Consider the following 25,949-nt stretch of genomic DNA (forward strand, 5'->3'; position numbering starts at 1 on the left):
GTGTGTTGTAGAAAGTCAGACAGATGTGACATTACTTACTTTCTGGATCACTGCAGGTCGCTGTGCCTCTGAAGAGAAAAGAGGTGGAGATAAACCAACTCAATACATTTTACCCTCTCCCAAAATATTAATCATTGTTCTGATTAGTCATAAAACATACTTTGTACACTAGGATATAAATACATTATAAATATACGTTTCATCTATATTTATAATTTAAAAAGAAGAATACAGAGCTTATTAACTTAGGATGAACAGGCTTGATGATTTAAAGATCTTTGTGTTTTATTTGTGTTACTTTTGGGTCCTGAGCTGCTTTGTGACAGCCTCTGCACCAGATCAGTCCTGTTCATCTTCTCAAAAGCCTCAGTGGTCATCTCCAGCAGTCTGTGCTGGCTGTGATCTTGCACCAAATAAAACACCATGTTCTGCCTGTCTCTCATCATGTGCCACCTTGATGAGATGTCTGGGTAGCCTCTGTCAGAGAGAATTTGATTCAGGACCCTCTTAAAACTCTCTAAATCCTGGTCACTCAAATCTTTCAGTGTTTCCAGAAGCAGCTCTATGACAGACGCCATCGTTTCCACCTGGTAAAATCAAAGGAGACGTTAATGGGGCAAAAGAGCAATTTCTCAGCTGGAATGATTACAGATTATTTTGATTTCATCTCATCAGTTTCAGTGTTTTACAAGAGTGGATGTGGTAAGAGAACATCAGTCATGACACGCACAACGTATCAGTACACTTTATATTGTTCATCCAATTCATCACAGAACCATTTTATCTTTGTATAAATTGGGTGTTTGATTAATTACTTTATTTTAATTCCTGGGTAACTCTTTCAAAGGCTGTGGTAGAAAAACTGCGATAAGCCTCTTGATTTTACAACAGAGTCCATTTTTAACCAGTTTCTCTTTTTTTTGTATTTGAACAAATACTATATAGATAAGATTAATGGCTAAGAATGTTTGTGTAACTAATTTGGCATGATCAGATTATCTATCTGGGACAAAAAAATGAAGTTCAGGATGAAGATTCTACTGAGTCAAGGCTGCACTGTGTGAAATTGATGGGACATTACTCACGCTCTGGATCAGAGAAGGAAGCGGTTCCTCTGAGGATAATAAAAAAAGGAAAAAGGCCCATTTCATTTATTTCATCCCAATGTGACACACTAACCTCCTCAACAGTGACAGTATAATTATTTATATATCCACTTAAAGATATTCTAACACTGTTCAATGGCTTAAGATACATTTGGTATCGGAATATACATAAACAATATTTTTATGAAATAGAAATGTATATTTTCACATATTTCTGTCTTGTTTCTCTTACCTTTGGTTCCTGAGCTGATGTCTGACAATCTCTGCACCAGATCAGTCCTGTTCATCTTCTTTAAAACCGTTTTGATCATATTCACACACTTTCCGCTGAACGTCTTCACCATCAGATCCACTGTTTCATCTGTGTTTGCCGCTTTGAGTCGACCCCTTAGGATCAGTGGGAAACTTTCCTCTAATTCAATGAGTGACTTGAATTGGTTAAGCTCATCTGAACTCAAATCATTCAATGATTCAAGAAGTCTCTTCTGAGCCATCATGCTTTCTACCTGTAAAGTTTAAAGGAGATATCTTAGAGTGTATGCAGGATAGGATGTAGGTTATGTGTGTGATTCACATCCAAGATCAGAGACTGAGTCTCTTCTTATTTCTATCACCAAGATTAACTTTTAGATTGTATTCAAAACTCGATTTACTGCATTGCGGTTGTATGCCTTCACAAAAAGTGGCAGTTTACATCCATGGCGATCCAAAATGTCATATCTTTATCATTAATCATTTTAATCCCATGGCATTTTTCCACCAAATTCAAAATCTGTTTATTTTTGTACTCAAGTGGATTTTTGTCCCAAATCTAAATAAATAGTTGTTGGGTTAAGGAATACCCATTCTTCCACACAGGGCCCAATGGGTCAGTGGATGATTTTAAATGTTGTCAATCATTTTAAATCATGTTTGAAAATAATATCAGGTTACAGAATATTGTTTCTCAGTGAAGGATTTCCTCATCGATTTCAGAAACATTTGCCAGATCAAGGTGAGTTAAGATAACTAATGTTGTTTTAAATATTTGGCTTAGAGTCATTAATATTTTTACTCTCTATTGCATACACCAATTGCATCTCAAAAGCAGTGATTATATGAGCGGCACACCATATGATATCCAAACTTTCATTAGAATCCTTTTCAAAACTAAATATGTACTCACCTCCATGTCTTTCTTATTCTTCTTATATTTCTCAGAGTCATCACAAAGGTCATCGAGGAGATGTGACTCATGTTCTCTCAGCAGTTTGTAGAATATCTCTTTTCCTCCAGGTCCACAGACTCTCAAAGGCCCACTTAGGAGAGCCCTCATCTTCTCCCGAGGGCCATGGAGGGATAGGATTTCCTCATAATGTTCTCTTTTGATAACTTTATATGAGAGCAGTCCATCCAGAATTGGTTCAATGTTTTTTACTCTCTGGACTAGTGCTATATGATGTTTATCCACAAATAGCACTGAGGAAAGAAAAGGCAAAGTGGTTAGCTTGGAGATAATATGCATCACGATATATTTAATAAAAAGTGGTAAAACCTCAAATTCATCTAATATTACAAAACCGGAAAATGTACTTTTACTCTGAATGAATTACTTCTAAGAAACTAAGGAGCACATCTCTGGTAAAAACACGTTTAATGTGGTGATTCTGTATGTTTAAAAAATTAAGTTATAAAGATCCGTGGTCCGGTAAAAACAACCCAATAACCAAACTAACTGATTAGTGGACAATATGCTATTGAAGTATTGAGTAAGTCGAGTGAAGAATTTCCTACATGATAAAACAGAAGGAAATACGTTTTCCAGTCAGATTCTGCTTTTAAACTCAGCTTGTTGTAGCCAACCTTAACTCAAACTAAAATACTGTGTAGGCCTACATGCTGTAATACCTGTGGACCTACCTTCCTCCATCATGTTTAGATCAGGTGCTGCCGAGGATTAAGGAGCTGTTAAAAAAAGGTATTGTTGTTAGACTTTACACATACCTCTGTTGTCTCTTATACATTCACGAAAGAGAAACAAAATGCGGTCTTTCTTTAACGGTCCCCACACTAAGAAATGAATAATTAAAACTAGCTTAGGCTACACCACACATTGTGAGGCTCAGTTTAATGACAACTCCAAATGTTTAGCCAAAGAAAAAAAAGTATTATGAAGACATGTGTGAATCAGAAACAGACAATAAAGCCATGATAAAAAAAAAAAAAAAAGCTACAAGTAAAGTGAAAGGCTCTTTAAGAACTTCTCATGCACAGCGTTGAGCCATCATGAAAGGAACATCAGTTTGTGGTAGCTTAACGAAAAATGTTGAGCTAATTCAGTCCAAATCTAAAGATGCTCAATTTCCAATGATATAAAACTATTTCGGAAATAATTTGAGAAGCTAACACAACAGATTGTTTGCCATTTTGTTATTTAAAAATGGCTCGAGCAAGTACTAATTCTCCAATAAATTAAAAACTGCTTTGTTAATCCATGTATTTATAGGTTAAAAGCTTTACAGCCCAAGAAAAGGTAATTGCCACGCAGCACAAACTCCACAATACTAAAAGTAGCTTTTTTGTAATTTTCTAACACATGAAACCTGCCATAACAGTTTCAGACGTATTTTGTAAAACTATACGTCAGGAAACGGAACCCTAAAAAACCAGAAGCGATATGTCAGTGAGACAGTTATTAAGTGAATGTGTAGTGACTGAATAATATAACCAAAATGTCCATTTTACATGTCATTAGCTCAAAGAAAACGCAGAAAGGTTAAAGTGAAAGCAAAAAGATCCATTAATGTTCAATAACTGCGGGACACCAGTTGATCTGTCTCGTGAACGTTACACTTGTTCGTGCTGCACGTAGAGATAAAACTCACCGGATGTTTCTCTCTTTCTCCCTCAGTCTGCTTCTCAATATCTTTCAGTATCTTTAAACTTTATGAAAAGTTTAAATCCCGCCACATTTCTACCTCTCGTTCAGTTTCCTGAAGCCGAAGTTAAACGTGTGTGTCCTTTTCTCTGAAGTGACGTGGTTCTCTTTACTGCTCAAACCACCGCCCTTTTTCCTGAACATTGTTGAACTAGCCTATCTTTTAACAATAACAATGATATTAAATTATGAGGGATGAAAAAACATTCTGCCTTACATTCTTAAAGATATTGATACTGTAGGAATCAGTACTAGTTGTTAGAGTACTCCCACAAGTGCTATGATGAATCATTACTGTGTACCTTGTGAGTACTCCACTGTCAAAATTAAAACAATAGAAAACAATTATACAGACTCACAATATGTATCATACTCAACATGAAGTTTAAAACAGGCAGAGTTGTCTTTCATGCCGAAGCCGTGAACTCCTATATTAAAGAAGAGCTATTGTGGACTGAATATAACCAGCACATAATATGCACTTTCTATACAGCACTTTTAAAAACAAAGTTACATGTGCTTTACATAGACAAAGCTTAATAAAAAGCCCAACCATAATATTAATAAAACAAATGACAAAAACAATAGAGCAGAAAGGACATATTGGAAATAAAATGGTTTATAAAACAAAATAAAAAGCTGTTTTAAACAGATACATTCTTACCAGTATTTTAAAGAATGTCACTGACTCTGCCAGACTCAGTCGTCACACAAACATTACATAGCTGCATTCTTGCTTATATAACATCTGGGGGTGCAGTGGTTAGGATGGAGGGGTTCGACTGGAGTGTAATCCAGCATCACTTCAGAGGGGAACAACACACTTAAAAATGAATCATTAAAAAGCATTTCATGACCTACATCCCACACGTGAATTTACAACTGAATTAGAAAATCTAACATAATACAAACACATAATATTTCCAAATGTGTAGTATTGACCTCCAACAGGCATTCTCTCAGACAACTCCCAGCTACAAAAGGCTTTGTATAACTTTGTTTACTCATGCTGCAGCTACTTGACAAGACTCCTAAACAGACTGGATATCTAAACATTGCTGCAGTTCCCCTTTAAATGTATAAACTGTACTTTCATCACCAAGTAAAGTCCTGCCTCCCTTCATCCAAACATACAAGTAGGTAAGGCTAAACAATTAGTTCATACAAATTGCGGTTGGTTAATAGATCAATGTTTGTGGATAACGGCAAAATAATACTACCTTCTTCCACAGTACCCCTCTGAACAACCAGTTTAATAAATAATAAGAATAATATGTAAACATTAAAACAAATCTAGGAGGAAAGCGAAGTTCCTAAATCAGTTAACTTCATTACATCATTATGTCTGCTTCAACTTTTAAAACACTATTCACTCGACATGTGTAATATTTATAAGAGTTTATTGAAAATGTATTTCGAAATAGAAAACATTGGCCTCCATAAGTAAAAATATTTTCATGAGGGAAAACACAACGAGAGAATCCTTTAGCACATAAGACAATAATCAAAATTAAAATCTGCATGCAAAGCCTAAGGATAATCATTCAGGATCAAGCATCCTTTCATTTATAAAAAATAGGTTAAAAGCTGACTCAATCCATCTGGGATTTGTTGGATTAAAACATTACATGAAGGTGAGAACGCTAAATCATTTCTTACATCATTACATCACATGAATGACTTACGTGGTTTGCTGAATCTGGTTTTAAACTTACAGGAAAACGTATTCATTTTACAAAATATGACTGGTCCAAGTGTAAAAAAAGGGCAAGAGCTATGATTAAACATGAAGGTGCAAAAGCTATTTGATAGAACCCCCCACAGAGACATTTACATTACTATTTCCCCATTGTAATCGTTTAAGACGCTTTTTTTTCTTGAGGCACAATGCACGTTTAGTCTAAAAAATGATTTATCCGTAACATTCACTTATTTCCCTTTAGGTCATCAATGAGACATTTCTCCTCTTTCTCAAGGATTCTGTAGAAGACGTCTTTGCCATGAGGCCCTGCTGATTTCAGGGGACCACTGAAGAGTTCCCTCATCTGTTTCTTAGTGGTTGGGATTACCAGGATTTCACTATAACTCGATTGTGTGATGACTTTTTCATCAAGGAGCTGGTCCAAAATGTCTGCAATGCAGTTCACTCTGTTGATCAGCTCGGTCCTATGTTTATCCACAAAGTGCTCACCTGAGGAAGGAGGGAATAATGAGTAAAGTGTTGATGATACCATGAAGCCAACTTGATACATTTCTAAACAAATAATTTAATATTCTATAACAGTGACTTCTTTATTTTAAATACAGTGGAGGAAATAAGTATTTGATCCCTTGCAGATTTTGTAAGTGTGTCCACTAACAAAAAAATTAACAGTCTATAATTTTAATGGTAGGTTTATTTTAACAGTGTAAGCAGAGATGGGGTTGTTACTAAAAAAAAAGTAATATATTACATAGGCCTATTACATATGACTTTAAAAAAAGTCATATATTACACTACTTCGTTACTCTCTACATAAAGTAACTCGTTACTTTACTCACAGGGCCGGCCCGCCCCTCCCTACAGGCAGATCACGCAGACTGCGGCGCACCTACAGTGCGAACAGCTGTAGGTCCAACACATTAAGTTGACGAAACACTCGAGTCAAATGTAATTAAAGTCAGATCGTGTCTTAGACGGGGCAGTGATATCATAAACCTGTTAATGTACGCATTCAAACACTTTTTCTGTTAGCAGCTGTATTCACCTTGCAGGTGCAGCTATGTGGCTTTTATCCTGGATAAAGTGTTTAAGTCATGGATGTTTAAAGTTTAACTTCTTCATCTGTCTAATATTATAGTTGACTTTTCATTCAGGAAGTATGACGCTGCGCTGTCAGTACGCTTCTCCATGTTTGTGATTGGTCGAATGCTCCAAATAGCAAATACCACCCCTTTCATGTGAACGCGCACCTAACTAGATAGGACACGGCTGGCTTGAGCGATCCACTCAGTCTATGGATCCACTTGATAACCCGGGTCGTATTACCGTTTAGCGAGAGCGCGTATGTTTTGGATTAGGCCAACCGGCTAACTCAAACATATCCAGGTTAGGTTGAACCAGCTTCGTAGTATAGGCCCCAGAGGGGCATACCTCCACCCCTCGAAAGTTATCGCTGACTCAGCCATGATTATGCAGCACTGCACGTGGAGATGTGGACGCGCATGTCGCGCAACGCGTTACACCCAACTCTGATTGTAAGTAAGAATATCAAAAAGAAAATCCAGAAATTGACATTATACAAAAGATAACAATTTATTTGCATTTAACTGTAGGAAATAAGTATTTGATCCCCTTGCAACAAACAAGGATTCTGGCTCCCACAGACCGGTTACAGAAGTCCTCTTCCTTTAAAAAAGTACTCCTAATATCAACTTGTTAACTGTATAAAAGACACCTGTCCACAGAATCAATCATTCAGATTCCAGCCTCTCCACCATGGGCAAGACTAAAGCGCTGTCTAAGGACCTCAGGGACAAGATTGTAGACCTGCTCAAGGCTGGGATTGGCTACAAGACACCCAGAAAGCAGCTTGGTGAGAAGGAGACCACTGTTAGTGCGATTATACGGAAATGGAAGAAACATTCAATGACCATCAATCACCCTCGGTCTGGGGCTCCACACAAGATCTGGCCTAGTGGGATCACAGTCACCAAGAAAACTATTGGTAACACACTGCACCATAATACATAAAATCCTGCAGCACCTGCAAGGTCCCCTGCTCAAGAAGGCACATGAAAGGCCCCTCTGAAGTTTGCCAATGGACATCTGAATGATTCAGAGAAGTGGTTGACCCACGGGGATCACAAACCAAAATCAAGTGTGCACCCACCGTCTGCCATGGTGTATTGAGCTGTCTCTAGAGCTGAGGGTCCAGCAGCTGAAACAAATTGAGGGAAAATAACAATTGCTTAATGATGGACAGGTTTACTTTTTTTTCATGCACACAGCAACATAGCAAAATACGGTAATTCAATGTGTCAATGATACATGCACTGTCATTGGTTGGCAGTTTAATAGAAGACCTAAAACAATAAGACTGATGTTATTCTATATTCAACTAAATGTAAAGATTAAAAGCAACAATGTGTTATTCCACGTCTCTCAATACTGTTCAGCTTCCTAAGTCTATGCTACAACACACCAGCTTGTGTCCAAGGTAATTCCTATCTCAAGTGAATGAATTGGGGCTGGGCCATATATGGATATCATAGTGAAATCATGATGTCAGACTGCACTTTGTATAACGTCATATCTCCTAAGTGTCTTTTCCTGGTTTAAGTGCCTGCATTACATATTTTGTGAAAGCACGAATAATCAACCCTACAATTTTGGTGGAATATATTTGACCAGAAATATTTGGAAATTTGATTATGTCCATATGTCCAGCCTTAAATGACTATGCACCATTATTCACACTACTTTTATGTAAATGTACATCAAAATTCAGTGTCAAGACAGTGTCGTTCTCAATGTGAAGGGTGCAGTTTGAGGAGAAATGTTAACCTGCAAATTCTGTAGACAATATTCCCATTTGCTAGTCTATTATTTTTCATCCATAACCCAGCTGCAGACCCTGCTATGTCTTTTGTGTGGGGCTTTTAAGTTTTTGTGGACTAAAGACTTTTTGCTCAGGTGGAAAATAAATGGTATCCTTTTCAAGTCTTCTATTTTATAATAGCAAGAAAACCTAATGTAGATAAACAACTCACTGTCCCTTGATTCATTTTCTGAGGACGGTCCACCCGTAGATTCCTCTGTAAAATAGACGGATATGGTTAGTCAGAAATATGATGGATGACAATTTGACATAAACTTTAGTGTAGGACACACTAACACTGCATGCTGTGATTGGCTGTTTTAAACTGGTTTAAAGGCAATGTATGATGATAATGTGTTGGGTTTTGTAATTCCTCTCTTGTGTTTATTGACATCTTGCTCTTCCAAAAGTGTTCTCAGGGTGTGTGCCGTTCAGCTGGCAGATGTGTTCACAGACATCTTCAACAGGTCCCTGCTGCAGTCTGTAGTCCCTGCATGTTTCAAATACTCTACCATCGTTCCTGTCCCCAAAAAGACTAAAACCACCAGCCTCAATGACTACCGCCCAGTAGCACTCACCTCCATCACCATGAAGTGCTTTGAGTGGTTAATCAAAACATTCATCACCTCCTCCCTCCCTGACTTTCTGGACCCCCTGCAGTTTGCCTACAGAGCAAACAGGTCTACAGACGCCATCGCCCTCACCATCCACACTGCCCTCTCACACCTCGACCAGAGGAACACATATGTTAGAATGCTGTTCATTGACAACAGTTCAGCTTTCAACACCATCGTGTCCTCCAAGCTGGTCATCAAGCTCAGAGACCCATGACTGTCATCGGCCTGATCACCGACGGCAATGAGACGGTGTACGGTGCACCATAGAAAGTATCCTGACCTTCTACAGGTGCACCATAGAGAGGATCCTGACCTTCTACAGGTGCACCATAGAGAGGATCCTGACCCACTGCATCATGGCCTGGTATGGCAGTTTCACCGTTTCCACCAGGACGGAGCAGCCATCCATGGAGGACCTCTATTCCCAGCGGCTCAGGAAGAAAGCCCACAGGATTATCAAAGACCCCCATCACCCCAGCAACAAACTGTTCTGTCTGCTGCCAAATGGCAGGCGGTACTGCATGCAACAGGACAAAAACCACCAGACTCAGAGACAGTTTCATCCCAGAGTCCATAAGACTATTCAACACCTAAGCTTGCAGAATTTACATTTTTGTTGTTGTTTTTCCATATATATATGTTTTTATGTGAAGTAATTGCACTGTTGAGGAACCTGCGATCTAAGTTTTTCATCCTTAACAACACCATAGTTGTGTTTAAGTGATGACAATACATCTTTGAATCTTGAATCAAAGGTTACTTAAAAACAGCTTTTCTGTAGCACTGCACAGTCAGACAACAGAAAATAACTTGCGATCCAATGGACCAGTAACGGAGGGTTGTCCACCTGTCTCTTTCACTGCAAAAATATCTTACCATCTGAATCACCAGAGTTTCGTAACTCAACTGAAATACAGAACATACAAAATATGGATTTTTCATATTTCTTTTTCATGTATTGTATTCTCATCAACACGTTAAAATAATGTTAATTTTTTATATGTTTGGACATACAATGGGATTGGGATCTCTTTAATTTAATATAATCCTTTTGCATAACACCTTAGTTAATTAAAGGTAAAAGACAGATTTAATTATTTATTTTTTCATATGGTGTACATTAAGTAATAATTCCTACTGACCTTTTCGAATCACACAGCTCCATACTGGTGGTAACTGTGGTTCCCCGTTGTTAAGTTGAGAGAGTGTAAGGTGGAAGTTACTGTCTGGATTCTCAAAGCCCACGTCAAAGAATATTGAGTGTTGCTTTTCTTGACTATCATTGGTGAGGGTTATTTTCTGTGTGAGAAGAAAAAAAAAAAAAATAACAGAGAGATGACAACATGAGATGTGAGGGTCAATATTGAATAAACTAAAGATTTAAGTTGTTAAAAAAAAGTGAATTAGTCACATGGCCAACAGAAATGATGCTGCTTATTTCAAATGGAGAAGTCCTTATTGTTGAACTTAAGTTTGATGGTATATGCATGCCTCTTTTTTACTAAGTTTACAATTTGATATGCCACTGGTAAATTACAAGCATATATTTTCCCACATTCGCTCCCCTAGATTAACAGATTTTGGCAACTGAACCATAGCTAATTCTTCTGTATGTATGGGATATCTTATTATGTCTTTATTAAACAAGGACCATGCATAACAATACATTAATTACAAAAAGGGAAGAGATGATGTATGGTATAATTTAGCTATTAGCTCATTTCCATCTGCAGTCCCTGGGTAGGTAAAAACCTAATAATAATAATAATACTTTTATTTTGGGGGGCGCCTTTCATAGCACCCCAAGGACACCTTACAGGGCATAGGGGCAATATAGGGAACAATTAAAACAGTGGATTTAGTGAGATATCAGCCGGGGTAAGACAAGACAAACAACAGTAAATGGACTACAGAATAATCAACAAAAGTGCAGATGTATGAAATAAAAATACCAGCATATTTTACGCTCAGCTCGAAACATATTCCAATGCCTGGTGGTTGTAAATTAAAAAGCTGATGGTGCAAAGGTAATCCACCTCAGTGGGATGTTTAAGACTAGTGGAGATCTTGAGGTTCTGACTATTTGTGAGTTCCCTTGATATTGATATATTAAACAGTAGCCATTTTGACGTCTCACTGCATGGTTGACACAGGTATTATTTACAAAATGAATAACTGTCCCATTTGAATTAGTGTCACATCCATTCTAGTCTAGTCAGCATTAGCAATACCAGGAACCTGGCCCATCTACATGAACCATAATAAAATAATATTCACAATGAACAGATCAGATTGCTGACTGGCAATGCAAACTGTACCTCTGGGGAAATCTTGTCTGTTGTTATGTCTGCTGTGAGGTTGAAATCTTGGTGCAGCGTCAGGCCCTCGTTTGGGCGTGGCTTTTCGATAAATCTGAAGTCTTTTTTTTTCTTGTCGATGGTCTGGGGAAAGAAATCAATCTAAGAACAACCCTGCTTCAAGTTTACAGTAAGAAACATCTGTGTTTAAAATGCATTCATGAAACAATAAGGTTTTAACAACAGAGTATTAGGGTCAGTATCTAGAAAAATAAATGTTTATTTTAGATTTTGTTATTTCAGAATAGCTACTGAGGAAAAGGTCATGATAAGAAAGTCATACCTTCGAAAAAAATTTCTTTAACGTTTTGAGAGTAACTAAATAAGTGAGATCAAACCATGCTGCAGCGTCATCGACAATTACCACCGAATAGGTCTGAGGCACGTCTGTGATTGTATTTCACATTTATAGCAACATGTGAAACAGTTAAATTGGCTTAAATGCTTTTCTGTTTGAAGCAGCTTTCCATGGAGCAGAACTTTCCCTCGAGTGATAATCTAAAAAACGAAATGATATCTCGCTTGATAAGTATTATCAGGGAACACGTTATAACACCATGATAAGTATAAGGTTATATGTCAACCATGTATCGATCATTGAGAGTCATGTTGCAAACATAGCTTCTAGCTTTGGGCAGAGCTAGCTCTGTTTGTAGGGACTTGGCTTGGCGACCAGAGGGTTGCAGGTTCAAGTCCCTGAACGGATCAAGTGAAGAGTGGGGACTGATACTTTGTGAGGTGGCAGTTGGTCTCCTGGTCATGCTGAGGTAACCTTGAGCAAGGCACCAGAGCCCCACACTGGGCACTGTAATATAGCAGTCAACTGCTTCTTGTTTAAGGATGGGTTAAAGGCAGAGACTAGAATTCACTGTGTGCGGTGCTGTGTTCCTGTTTGACAATTGGAAGTTGATTGTATTAAAATCCTCCATTTCCATAACACACAATAGGACCCTTTTCAGATAAGATTTCCTTCAAATGTTTTCCCTCACTTATGACTTTACTCTCATAACAGGACTACTTTAAGAATTAAAGATGTTATTTTCATAATTTAGCCCAAATACTCCATTGTAGGTTTTGATTCATTTTGAATGTGTGACAGTAAGATATTCAGTAACCTCTTTAAGAGCAGGATCGAGCGGGATCAGGTAAACATGAAGAACGGTGTCGGATTCGTAGGCTTTTGAATAAATCAACACGTTACAGCGTATTTTTACTGGAAAGCCCATTTTCATCAGGACCGCTCTTGGAGAGAAAACTGGTTCAGACAGCTTGACATGGGACGATGTGACTTCAGACACTGTTTCCACAACATCTCCACAGTCATCTATGTGCAGGACTGCAAACTTTTGCAATACTTTAGGGATGTCATCTGCATAGTATGAAGAATAAACAATTAATGTGAATAAAAAACAATTGCAATGATTATTTTGATATTTTCCTCCATGATCACTTACCTATGCAGATCCAGTGTGGCAGGTACACTTCAAATAACTTCCCAGAAATCACTGTGATGTCTATCAGGGGACCTGCAGGCATGTATCTCATCATTTCCATCCTCTTCATGGGTTCCTCCGAAGAGCAAAACTGGTACTTAAAGCTGACCTTGTCCTGACAGACCCAGCGCAAGCCAGAGACACTGCATTCAAAGTTTCCCGCTTCAGACTTTAGGCTAAAGTATCATGAAAAAAATAAAGAGTTTGCATTTGGTACAAAATGTAGCATTAATACTATTGGGGAAATATTTGTAGCAGATCTTAGTGTTCTCTCTGTGAAGAAATCCCAAGACCGAAGCTTCAGTGTTTACTATATTTCCAGTTTGATAATATGCAGTATTTAGGAAACTATTAGTACCTGTAAGTTGATGCCTCATCTTCATCTGTACTGTTCACCTCAGGTTCAAGTTTAGTCCAGCCACTGGAGTCCTTCTGCAGAGGCAATCATTTTTACAAATAAGTGAAGATGTGTCATTTGGAAAATCACATAAATGATCAACAAATAACTGAATACATAAATAAAATGTAAGGAATTACCGTCATTTTTCCGATACCCTCAAGATCCAAGCTTCTTGAAGCCCCTTGTGAAGAAACAAGACTTAGTATAAAATGATGTTACTATGAAAAATTAAATCTATGCCCTTTAGCACTATGTGCTACATAGCGCTGATGTAGCAATAGAGCAAATTTGTTATGCAGGAAATACTGGTGAGTGATGTCTTTTTGGAAGCTTGAAATAACACAATAAAAATACACTTGGCTTTTCACACCTTTGGATCCTAAAGTGATGTTTGACAACTTTTGCTCCAGACCATAATCGTCTTCTTTCATCTTCTCTAAAATCTCCATTGTCACCTCCATAGACTGTTGGCCGTAGATCTCCACCATCAGATCCACAATCTCAACTCTCCCCGCCGTCTCTAATCTCTGACTTGAGATTCTTTGGAGGCCACGCTTGAATTTCTCGAGCTCTCCGTGACTTAAATCTTCCAGTGTTTCCAGAAGCTTCTCCTCCAGTGATGTCACGGTTACTTCCTAATGGATTCAAATGTCATCAGAGGGAATTAAATGTAATATCTCCACTAGTTTGAAAACATTTTCCACCTCTTTACTGTCAACATTTGCAAACTGTAAAACCTAAATGAGAGCCGTGTTGTGTAAAGTGTGTCTGATGTGATATGACTCACTTCCTTCGGTGGTTTGGACGGATGTTTATCTAAGGAGAAAACCAAGGAAAAGCCTCATCATCACTGATTCAAAATCAGATTATCAACGACTTCTTAAAGGAAAGGGTTTTATTTTTACTCCTCTAGTCACAAAGAATCGAAGGTTTTTAATAATCGGGAGCCGTGTTCAACAACAGGAAAACGATATAAGCTATATAACTGCATGTATATAACACTTTCATTTACAAACTCCCACATAACTCGTGCAGTATAATCAAAGTCTCATTCATTCAGGCACTAGCTCACTACTTCTGATGTGTGGAGAAGAGTAACGCATTTCAAAGTATGAGACTGTTAATGCAAAAGTGTTTCAAACAGTGAGGTTGTTTTGGGATAGCTCTTCATGTTGTTTTGGGATAGCTCTTCATTCATATTACACGTCACTTCTCTACCCTCTCCTCCCTCATTAAGTGATCGGGGGCGTCACTCCCCAGCTAACCAATCACTCCTCTCTCCATTCTCACAAGCCTATCGTTGCACCCGCTAATCCCTTTATATCTGCTCTTCCCTCTTGTCAGCTGTCATTCCAGGTGACAATACGCAACCCTCCTCCACCCCTCTCGCCTCCCGTCTCCTACAGGACCAAGCTAATCCTTCTCCCTTCAGACCGGTCCCACCTACTTATCACCACCACCAGTGTCTAGACCCCGGGGGGTTTCTTCGGAGCGGTTCTTCCCCTCCTGAATGATAATCCTGCAAACCGGGGCCTAATCGCCAAACACCATTCCATTCTCCTGTCTTAATTACACACGGCATCTATTGCACGTCTGTCCGTCCTGGGAGAGGGATCCCTCTTCTGTTGCTCTCCCTGAGGTTTCTCCCATTTTCCCCTTTAAACTGTGGGTTTTCTTCGGAAGTTTTCCTTGTACGATGTGAGGGTCTAAGGACAGAGGGTGTCGTATTGTCATGCTGATATTTTTGTACAGATTGTGAAGTCCACTTGGACAGGTGTAACATTTGTGATGTTGGGCTATATAGATAAACATTGATTGATTGATTGATTGATTGATTGATTAATTCTGGCAATCATTATTTCATTCATATGACGTGTCCCAGACATAAATATGTATTTCATACATCAATGTCTCTCCTGATTGAAGTGCTGTTATTAAACACACACCCCCCATTTACTTACATTCATAGAAATGTCTACATTGTTTGATTTGTTACTCACAGTGGAGTAATTAATTAAAGTTAATTATTCCTTAAAATTAAAAAATTAAAATACAAAAGCATTGCAACAAATACAAAACTCATGACTATGAACTCTTCTGTGTGATGGAGCAGTTTTTGTTTTCTTTCTCTTACCTTTGAGTCTTAAGATAGTCTCTGATAATCTCTCTGCTAGATCAGTTCTGTCCAGATCCATTAAAACCTCCCTGGTCACCTCCACAGACTGCAGACCACAAGGCTCCACCATCTGATCCACCAGCTGGAGAGCACTTTCTGTCCAATTGGGATATCCATGACAGAAGTAGGATATGCTCTTCTGGAAGGACGTGAACGGCAGATACCACTGAAATCTGTAGCGCTCATGAACACTCAAATCCTTAAGAGTTTCCAAAAGGATCGGTTTCTCTGCTGCAATTTGTGCCTGAAAAATGTAACGGATGTGTAAGAAAAGGTGCTATTTCTCTATGGAAATGAATATTACTTTGTATTCATTTTGTCAGTCAGTGTTTCAGACAAGAGGATTTTATAAAATGTTTACAAGATCTCTCAAGTCAAAGACACACTAACATCTGTTCTATTAAATATGTTTATCTGTTTTCTTGACTAATGCACATTTGTATATGAGTGTTCAGACTTCAGTCTGCTAATCTGATCATAACATCAGTGGAAGAAAAATCATTTTGACGGAAGAGATCAACCTTAAAAATGGTTTGGTTTGCATCATCATCTTTATGTTCAAGATGGATATGGTTCACAACTTGCATCTATTGAATGCAAGCTGTGATGTGTAAAGTCAGACTCACTCCCTCGGACTGTGCAGGTCGATGTTCATCCACAGAGTACATCTCTGAAGAGAGAAAATACATTTAAATGACTCAGAGGATTGAAAACTCATTTAACATAAGAGAATATAATCAACTTTAATTACGCTTACTTACTTTAAATGGAAACAAATGAAAATAAAATGAATGTACATCAATAATTAACACTGTCACAATCTAAAGCATTTTAACACAATATTTGTTGTTGAGACAATGTGCCTGTTGGTCATATCATTATTTATTTAATGTTTGCATTGATTCCTGTTCCAAGTTTGTTTTATATTTAACATTGATGATGTCGCTGAGAAAATGTATGATGTATGTGACGTAATGTTTATGACACACTTGTTTATGTTAATTGTTTTCTTCTTTGTCTTACCTTTGAGTTCTAAGTTTGTAAACCTCTGCCTCAGATCAGTCCTGTTAATGTCCTTCAAAACCTCCATGGTTATCTCTACACACTGTTGGCCGAAGAACTCCATCATCTGTTCCACTGTTTGAGCTCTGCCTGCTGAGGAACTCCAAATCAATGGAAAATATCTCGGCTTCTTCTTGGAGACAATTAAATCCAGGGTCTGCTTGAATTTCTCTAAATCCTCGTTTCTCAAATCATTCAGAGTTTCCAAAAGCAGATGTTTAACAGCTGCCATTGTTGCTACCTGAAATAATCAATACATTCATCATTAGACGTGTGTATATTCCAGTGGCGAACCGTCAGGGCCTTCAAGGTATTCAGAGAATACCCTGGAACACTCAGATAAAACAAACAAAATATCGATTTAATTATATAAATAAAATGTAATAAAATGAATAAATGAGAATCGTATCTGTGTTGTTGATCTGTAATATTAAAGTGTTACGTTGATTTGTTTGTCCTTCTCGGTCCATGCACTACGCATTTCAGTGGTTTTCTGTTAGAAAAGAAAGCAACCAATCAGATCTTGTTCTGGGTCTCTGGGTAGAATATCCTTCAACAAGGTATTCTACATCCTTGATCGAATGTCCTGGCCGTTGCACTGAATGAGAGCGTACGTTTGGACTGACAGTTTGATCAACCAATCATATATTGATTTGTAGCCAATGGGTGTGTTCTTTCAGAGTTCCCCTCGGTTCCAGGGTATTCTAGAAGGCCTGCTAGTTAACTGGCTCGAGACAGAGGATCTAGATGAATGCGACGAAGCAATTCATGCCGTTTTATTGTTTTTAACTTTGAAATGACAAGTGCAACAGGTGAAGATGAAGTTGTTGCGGAATTGTTGAGTACCCTTTTCAAGACGACAATTCAGTGAAAAGACGGACATTATAATCCCGCGGAGGGGGGCCGCGGCAGCGGCAGTGGCGGGTGTGTGTGTCTACAGAAGGTCCAGTTTTGATAGACACGGTTCGCCACTGGTATATTCCTCTTGGACAATTACAAATGTGTCTATTTGCATCTCATCACTGTTAACGTTTTCCAGAGACAGACAGACAGACAGACAGACAGACAGACAGACAGACAGACAGACAGACAGACAGACAGACAGACAGACAGACAGACAGACAGACAGACAGACAGATCATCATAGATAAGTCAATCATGTGTTTGGGTCATATCATTACCTGTTGAAGGAAAGGTGTGCTGTAGAAAGTCAGACAGATGTGACATTACTTACTTTCTGGATCACTGCAGGTCGCTGTGCCTCTGAGTGTTTCTCTGAAGAGAAAAGAGGTGGAGATAAACCAACTCAATTCATTTTACCCTCTCCCAAAATATTAATCATTGTTCTGATTAGTCATAAAACATACTTTGTACACTAGGATATAAATACATTATAAATATACGTTTCATCTATATTTATAATTTAAAAAGAAGAATACAGAGCTTATTAACTTAGGATAAACAGGGTTGATGATTTAAAGATGTTTGTTTTATTTGTCTTACTTTTGGGTCCTGAGCTGCTTTGTGACAGCCTCTGCACCAGATCAGTCCTGTTCATCTTCTCAAAAGCCTCAGTGGTCATCTCCAGCAGTCTGTGCTGGCTGTGATCTTGCACCAAATAAAACACCATGTCCTGCCTGTCTATCATCCTGTGCCAACTTGGTGAGATGTCTGGGTAGCCTTTGCCAGAGAGAATTTCAATCAGGACCATCTTAAAACTCTTTAAATCCTGGTCACTCAAACCTTTCAGTGTTTCCAGAAGCAGCTCTATGACAGACGCCATCGTTTCCACCTGGTAAAATCAAAGGAGACGTTAATGGGGCAAAATAGCAGTTTCTCAGCTGGAATGATTACAGATTATTTTGGTTTCATCTCATCAGTTTCAGTGTTTTACAAGAGGGTATATGGTAAGAGAACATCAGTCATGTCACTCACAATGTATAAGTGCAATTATTATTGTTTATCTAATTCATCACAAAACCATTTTCTTTTTGTATAAACGGTGTGTTTGATCCATGACTTTATTTGACCTCCTAGGTAACTCTTTCAAAGGCTGTGGTAGAATAATTACTTCAGGCGTCTTGATTTAACAACTGAGTGGCAGTTTAACCAGTTGCATCTTTTTATTTTGGTATTAAAGAGTAAGAATCACTATCTTTATTTTTGAATCAGTATTGTGAATTTCTCTTTCTGAATGTTAGAAAAACAACTCATGAAGAATGTGCTATAATTTCCCCTCCAGACAGACGTAACACAAATTATTAACATTACTCATAAATAACATTGATGCCTAGAACCTACAGTATGTGTTCCTAACTTGGCGTGATCAGATTATTTCTGTAAGAAAACTATCCGAGACCAGAAAATGTTTGTATCATGAATAATGTTCAGGGTGGAGATTATTTTCAGTCTTCTAAATCTACTGAGTCAAAGCTGCACTGGGTGGAGTCAGAGTGATGGGACATTACTCACTCTCTGGATCAGTGAAGGAAGCGGTTCCTCTGAGGAGACAAAATGACAAACGACTGATTCAAAATCAGACTATGGACAACTTTAGTCAGATTGAGTTATTTTTGAAAAAAAAAACGTAATATGAATAATTCAACTAAATAACACTCAAATATGGTTCATGCTGGCATCATTCAAATCAATCACAAAGAGTGAGAGGTTTGACATTATATTAGTAACACCCATTAAAGGAACACTGCACCCACAAAATGACCTTTTAATAGAAATGACTCCTGCCTTGTTATCTTTAATTCTTCAAGAAACAAAACAGACAAAAGTATTGATTAATAGGGAGCTGTGTTTAACAACAGAACAACTTTATTAACTTTATAACTAAAACTATATAAAACATCTATTTACAAACTCTCACAACTCGTGCAGTAGAATCCAAGTCTCATTTATCCTGGCACGAGCTAACTACTTCCTTAAGACATGCATTTTCACTAAACCTTCCTGTTTTATACATTTCAAGGCACAGACGGGTACTCCACGTGCAAGTATGAGACTGTTGATGCAGAAGTGTTTTAGAGGTTAGGTTGTTTTGATCAAGTTGAACTGTTATTAAACACGCCCCCATTTACTTCCATTCATAAAGACTTTCTCCATTGTTTTATTTGTGACTCACAGAGGAGGCATGCAATAAAACAGATGTCTTCAACAATTAAAGAGAACTCAGGGTGAGTAAATGTAAAACAGAACAACTGGTCATTTTGTAGGTGAACTTTTCCTTAAAATCAAAAACACTCCAATACAAAAGCATTGCAAACATTACAAAAACTCATGACTATTACTCTAAAATATATGTATTAATCAGAATCAGAATACCTTTATTATTCCCATAGAGGATTACACATCCATGACACACAGATGAGTGTGTACTGTAGCAGTTTTAGTTTTCTTGCTCTTACCTTTGAGTCTTAAGATAGTCTCTGATAATCTCTCCACTAGATCAGTTCTGTCCAGATCCATTAAAACCTCCCTGGTCACCTCCACAGACTGCGGACCACAGGTCTCAATCATCTGATCCACTAGCTGGAGAGCACTTTCTGTCCAATTGGGATATCCATAACAGAAGTATATGCTCTTCTGGAAGTACGTGAACGGCAGCAACCACTGAAATCTGTCGAGCTCATGGTCACTCAAATCCTTAAGAGTTTTCAAAAGGATCGGTTTTACTGCTGCAATTTGTACCTGAACAAATAAACAGATGTGTACGGTAAGCAAAGGTGTTATCTCTATGGAAATAAATATGACTTTGTTTTCATTTTATCAAAGTCAGTGTTTCAGACAAGAGGGTTTTCTACAATTTTGAGAAGATCTCTCAAGTTCATTTGATCATAACATCAGTGAAACAAAAATCATTTTGACGGAAGAGATCAACCTTAAAAATGGTTTGGTTTAATCATTTTTACGTTCAAGATGGATATGGTTAACAACTTGCATCTATTGAATGCAAGCTGTGATGTGTAAAGTCAGACTCACTCCCTCGGACTGTGCAGGTCGATGTTCATCCACAGAGTACATCTCTGAAGAGAGAAAATAAAGTGAATGTCTAACACACAAGATCCCAGCAACTAAACTAAACTACTTCAACTTAAAACATTCTGTTTCTTGTTGAGACTCTGGTCTGTTGGTATTTTAATATTTCTTTAATGTTTGCATTGATTCCTGTGCCAAGTTTTTTTTATATTTCACATTGATGATGACACCAAGTTTAGACAATTACTTTTTCATTATGATTTATAAAATGTTTTTTTTCTTCTTTGTCTTACCTTTGAGTTCTGAGCTGGGCTTTGTCAACCTCTGCCTCAGATCATTCCTGTTAATGTTCTTCAAAACCTCCATGGTTATCTCTACACACTGTTGGCCGAAGATCTGTATTATCTGTTTCACTGTTTCAGCTCTGCCTGGTGAGGATCTACATGAAACATATCTCGGCTTCTTCTTGGAGACAATTAAATCCAGGGTCTGCTTGAATTTCTCTAGATCCTCGTTTCTCAAATCATTCAGAGTTTCCAAAAGCAGATGTTTAACAGCTGCCATTGTTGCTACCTGAAATAATCAATACATTCATTAGACGTGTATATTCCTCTTGGACGATTACAAATGTGTCTATTTGCATCTCATCACTGTTAATGTGTTCCCTTTAACTCTATTAACTGGTTAGTTGGTGTTGGGTTTGTTGACAGACAGACAGACAGACAGACAGACAGACAGACAGACAGACAGACAGACAGACAGACAGACAGACAGACAGACAGACAGACAGACAGACAGACAGACAGACAGACAGACAGACAGACAGATCATCATAGATAAGTCAATCATGTGTTTGGCTCATATCATTACCTGTTGAAGGAAAGGTGTGCTGTAGAAAGTCAGACAGATGTGACATTACTTACTTTCTGGATCACTGCAGGTCGCTGTGCCTCTGAGTGTTTCTCTGAAGAGAAAAGAGTTGGAGATAAACCAACTCAATTCATTTTACCCTCTCCCAAAATATTAATCATTGTTCTGATTAGTCATAAAACATACTTTGTACACTAGGATATAAATACATTATAAATTTACGTTTCATCTATATTTATAATTTAAAAAGAAGAATACAGAGCTTATTAACTTAGGATAAACAGGGTTGATGATTTAAAGATCTCTGTGTTTTATTTGTCTTACTTTTGGGTCCTGAGCTGCTTTGTGACAGCCTCTGCACCAGATCAGTCCTGTTCATCTTCTCAAAAGCCTCAGTGGTCATCTCCAGCAGTCTGTGCTGGCTGTGATCTTGCACCAAATAAAACACCATGTTCTGCCTGTCTCTCATCATTAGCCACCTTGGTGAGATGTCTGGGTAGCCTTTGCCAGAGAGAATTTTATTCAGGACCCTCTTAAAAATCTCTAAATCCTGGTCACTCAAATCTTTCAGTGTTTCCAGAAGCAGCTCTATGACAGACGCCATCGTTTCCACCTGGTAAAATCAAAGGAGACGTTAATGGGGCAAAAGAGCAATTTCTCAGCTGGAATGATTACAGATTATTTTGGTTTCATCTCATCAGTTTCAGTGTTTTACAAGAGTGGATGTGGTAAGAGAACATCAGTCATGACACGCACAACGTATCAGTACACTTTATATTGTTCATCCAATTCATCACAGAACCATTTTCTTTTTGTATAAACAGCGTGTTTGATTAATTACTTTATTTTAATTCCTGGGTAACTCTTTCAAAGGCTGTGGTAGAAAAACTGCGATAAGCCTCTTGATTTTACAACAGAGTCCATTTTTAACCAGTTTCTCTTTTTTTTGTATTTGAACAAATACTATATAGATAAGATTAATGGCTAAGAATGTTTGTGTAACTAATTTGGCATGATCAGATTATCTATCTGGGACAAAAAAATGAAGTTCAGGATGAAGATTCTACTGAGTCAAGGCTGCACTGTGTGAAATTGATGGGACTTTACTCACGCTCTGGATCAGAGAAGGAAGCGGTTCCTCTGAGGATAAAAAAAAAAGGAAAAAGGCCCATTTCATTTATTTCATCCCAATGTGACACACTAACCTCCTCAACAGTGACAGTATAATTATTTATATATCCACTTAAAGATATTCTAACACTGTTCAATGGCTTAAGATACATTTGGTATCTGAATATACATAAACGATATCCTTATGAAATAGAAATGTATATTTTCACATATTTCTGTCTTGTTTCTCTTACCTTTGGTTCCTGAGCTGATGTCTGACAATCTCTGCACCAGATCAGTCCTGTTCATCTTCTTTAAAACCGTTTTGGTCATATTCACACACTTTCCGCTGAACGTCTTCACCATCAGATCCACTGTTTCATCTGTGTTTGCCGCTTTGAGTCGACCCCTTAGGATCAGTGGGAAACTTTCCTCTAATTCAATGAGTGACTTGAATTGGTTAAGCTCATCTGAACTCAAATCATTCAATGATTCAAGAAGTATCTTCTGAGCCATCATGCTTTCTACCTGTAAAGTTTAAAGGAGATATCTTAGAGTGTATGCAGGATAGGATGTAGGTTAGGTTATGTGTGTGATTCACATCCAAGATCAGAGACTGAGTCTCTTCTTATTTCTATCACCAAGATTAACTTTTTAGATTGTATTCAAAACTCGATTTACTGCATTGCGGTTGTATGCCTTCACAAAAAGTGGCAGTTTACATCCATGGCGATCCAAAATGTAATATCTTTATCATTAATCATTTTAATCCCATGGCATTTTTCCACCAAATTCAAAATCTGTTTATTTTTGTACTCAAGTGGATGTTTGTCCCAAATCTAAATAAATAGTTGTTGGGTTAAGGAACACCCATTCTTCCACACAGGGCCCAATGGGTCAGTGGATGATTTTAAATGTTGTCAATCATTTTAAATCATGTTTGAAAATAATATGAGGTTACAGAATATTGTTTCTCAGTGAAGGATTTCCTCGTCGATTTCAGAAACATTTGCCAGATCAAGGTGAGTTAAGATAACTAATGTTGTTTTAAAGGTTTGGCTTGGAGTCATTAATATTTTACTCTCTATTGCATACACCAATTGCATCTCAAAAGCAGTGATTATATGAGCGGCACACCATATGATATCCAAACTTTCCTTAGAATCCTTTTCAAAACTAAATATGTACTCACCTCCATGTCTTTCTTATTCTTCTTATATTTCTCAGAGTCATCACAAAGGCCATCGAGGAGATGTGACTCATGTTCTCTCAGCAGTTTGTAGAATATCTCTTTTCCTCCAGGTCCACAGACTCTCAAAGGCCCACTTAGGAGAGCCCTCATCTTCTCCCGAGGGCCATGGAGGGATAGGATTTCCTCATAATGTTCTCTTTTGATAACTTTATATGAGAGCAGTCCATCCAGAATTGGTTCAATGTTTTTTACTCTCTGGACTAGTGCTATATGATGTTTATCCACAAATAGCACTGAGGAAAGAAAAGGCAAAGTGGTTAGCTTGGAGATAATATGCATCACGATATATTTAATAAAAAGTGGTAAAACCTCAAATTCATCTAATATTACAAAACCGGAAAATTTACTTTTACTCTGAATGAATTACTTCTAAGAAACTAAGGAGCACATCTCTGGTAAAAAACACGTTTAATGTGGTGATTCTGTATGTTTAAAAAATTAAGTTATAAAGATCCGTGGTCCGGTAAAAACAACCCAATAACCAAACTAACTGATTAGTGGACAATATGCTATTGACGTATTGAGTAAGTCGAGTGAAGAATTTCCTACATGATAAAACAGAAGGAAATACGTTTTCCAGTCAGATTCTGCTTTTAAACTCAGCTTGTTGTAGCCAACCTTAACTCAAACTAAAATACTGTGTACATGCTGTAATACCTGTGGACCTACCTTCCTCCATCATGTTTAGATCAGGTGCTGCCGAGGATTAAGGAGCTGTTAAAAAAAGGTATTGTTGTTAGACTTTACACATACCTCTGTTGTCTCTTATACATTTACGAAAGAGAAACAAAATGCGGTATTTCTTTAACGGTCCCCACACTAAGAAATGAATAATTAAAACTAGCTTAGGCTACACCACACATTGTGAGGCTCAGTTTAATGACAACTCCAAATGTTTAGCCAAAGAAAAAAAAGTATTATGAAGACATGTGTGAATCAGAAACAGACAATAAAGCCATGATAAAAAAAAAAAAAAAAGCTACAAGTAAAGTGAAAGGCTCTTTAAGAACTTCTCATGCACAGCGTTGAGCCATCATGAAAGGAACATCAGTTTGTGGTAGCTTAACGAAAAATGTTGAGCTAATTCAGTCCAAATCTAAAGATGCTCAATTTCCAATGATATAAAACTATTTCGGAAATAATTTGAGAAGCTAACAGATTGTTTGCCATTTTGTTATTTAAAAATGGCTCGAGCAAGTACTAATTCTCCAATAAGTTAAAAACTGCTTTGTTAATCCATGTATTTATAGGTTAAAAGCTTTACAGCCCAAGAAAAGGTAATTGCCACGCAGCACAAACTCCACAATACTAAAAGTAGCTTTTTTGTCATTTTCTAACACATGAAACCTGCCATAACAGTTTCAGACGTATTTTGTAAAACTATACGTCAGGAAACGGAATCCTACAAAACCAGAAGCGATATGTCAGTGAGACAGTTATTAAGTGAATGTGTAGTGACTGAATAATATAACCAAAATGTCCATTTTACATGTCATTAGCGCAAAGAAAACGCAGAAAGGTTAAAGTGAAAGCAAAAAGTTCCATTAATGTTCAATAACTGCAGGACACCAGTTGATCTGTCTCGTGAACGTTACACTTGTTCGTGCTGCACGTAGAGATAAAACTCACCGGATGTTTCTCTCTTTCTCCCTCAGTCTGCTTCTCAATATCTTTCAGTATCTTTAAACTTTATGAAAAGTTTAAATCCCGCCACATTTCTACCTCTCGTTCAGTTTCCTGAAGCCGAAGTTAAACGTGTGTGTCCTTTTCTCTGAAGTGACGTGGTTCTCTTTACTGCTCAAACCACCGCCCTTTTTCCTGAACATTGTTGAACTAGCCTATCTTTTAACAATAACAATGATATTAAATTATGAGGGATGAAAAAACATTCTGCCTTACATTCTTAAAGATATTGATACTGTAGGAATCAGTACTAGTTGTTAGAGTACTCCCACAAGTGCTATGATGAATCATTACTGTGTACCTTGTGAGTACTCCACTGTCAAAATTAAAACAATAGAA

At 37.7% G+C, this 25,949-nt stretch overlaps 2 protein-coding genes across 7 annotated transcripts in view; both read right to left on the reverse strand.

Annotated features, from left to right (window-relative positions):
• LOC117536366 overlaps positions 1–4,133 on the reverse strand; it is a 31,627-nt gene extending 27,494 nt beyond the window's left edge. Inside the window, exons 1-7 of the mRNA XM_034201206.1 lie at positions 3,971–4,133; positions 3,006–3,050; positions 2,272–2,564; positions 1,339–1,612; positions 1,086–1,114; positions 299–587; positions 40–68 (exon numbers count right to left, since the gene is read on the reverse strand). Coding sequence (XP_034057097.1) covers positions 40–68; positions 299–587; positions 1,086–1,114; positions 1,339–1,612; positions 2,272–2,564; positions 3,006–3,018 — 927 coding nt within the window. The 5' untranslated portion in view covers positions 3,019–3,050; positions 3,971–4,133. The remainder of the gene's footprint in view (positions 1–39; positions 69–298; positions 588–1,085; positions 1,115–1,338; positions 1,613–2,271; positions 2,565–3,005; positions 3,051–3,970) is intronic.
• A 1,271-nt stretch (positions 4,134–5,404) lies between these two features.
• On the reverse strand, positions 5,405–25,719 carry LOC117536345. 6 transcript variants are annotated; one of them, XM_034201155.1, is made up of 27 exons: positions 25,557–25,719; positions 24,597–24,641; positions 23,868–24,160; positions 22,930–23,203; positions 22,677–22,705; positions 21,890–22,178; positions 21,619–21,659; positions 20,989–21,268; positions 20,699–20,742; positions 20,125–20,407; positions 19,181–19,209; positions 18,212–18,500; positions 17,943–17,983; positions 16,670–16,949; positions 16,273–16,316; positions 15,605–15,890; positions 14,258–14,286; positions 13,841–14,105; positions 13,608–13,651; positions 13,429–13,502; positions 13,032–13,246; positions 12,693–12,946; positions 11,539–11,661; positions 10,363–10,519; positions 8,776–8,820; positions 7,896–7,943; positions 5,405–6,214 (listed from the first exon to the last, which is right to left on the reverse strand). In XM_034201155.1, the coding sequence occupies exons 2-27, from the start codon at positions 24,607–24,609 to the stop codon at positions 5,949–5,951; spliced, it is 4,035 nt and encodes a 1,344-aa protein (XP_034057046.1). In that variant the 5' UTR covers positions 24,610–24,641; positions 25,557–25,719; the 3' UTR covers positions 5,405–5,948. The 6 variants fall into 6 exon arrangements, with proteins under 6 accessions (XP_034057046.1, XP_034057047.1, XP_034057048.1 ...); XM_034201156.1 differs by having other exon boundaries at positions 21,619–21,647; positions 24,585–24,641; positions 25,557–25,703; XM_034201157.1 differs by having other exon boundaries at positions 17,943–17,971; positions 24,585–24,641; positions 25,557–25,703.
• Positions 25,720–25,949: the final 230 nt, after the last annotated feature.

The sequence above is a fragment of the Gymnodraco acuticeps genome, unplaced genomic scaffold (genome assembly GCF_902827175.1).
Source record: "Gymnodraco acuticeps unplaced genomic scaffold, fGymAcu1.1, whole genome shotgun sequence".
Taxonomy (NCBI): Eukaryota; Metazoa; Chordata; class Actinopteri; order Perciformes; family Bathydraconidae; genus Gymnodraco; species Gymnodraco acuticeps.

Bases quoted from the DNA above. Each gene is read 5' to 3' on its own strand.
- LOC117536345 (XM_034201154.1), bottom strand. From the start codon at position 24,609: ATGATGGAGGAAGGTAGGTCCACAG. The intron at 8,821-10,362 runs GTCAGTAGGAAT...TCTATTTTACAG, and splicing joins GAGCTGTGTGATTCGAAAAG to AGGAATCTACGGGTGGACCG. The intron at 6,215-7,895 runs GTGGGTGCACAC...CTCCTTCCTCAG, and splicing joins TCAATACACCATGGCAGACG to GTGAGCACTTTGTGGATAAA.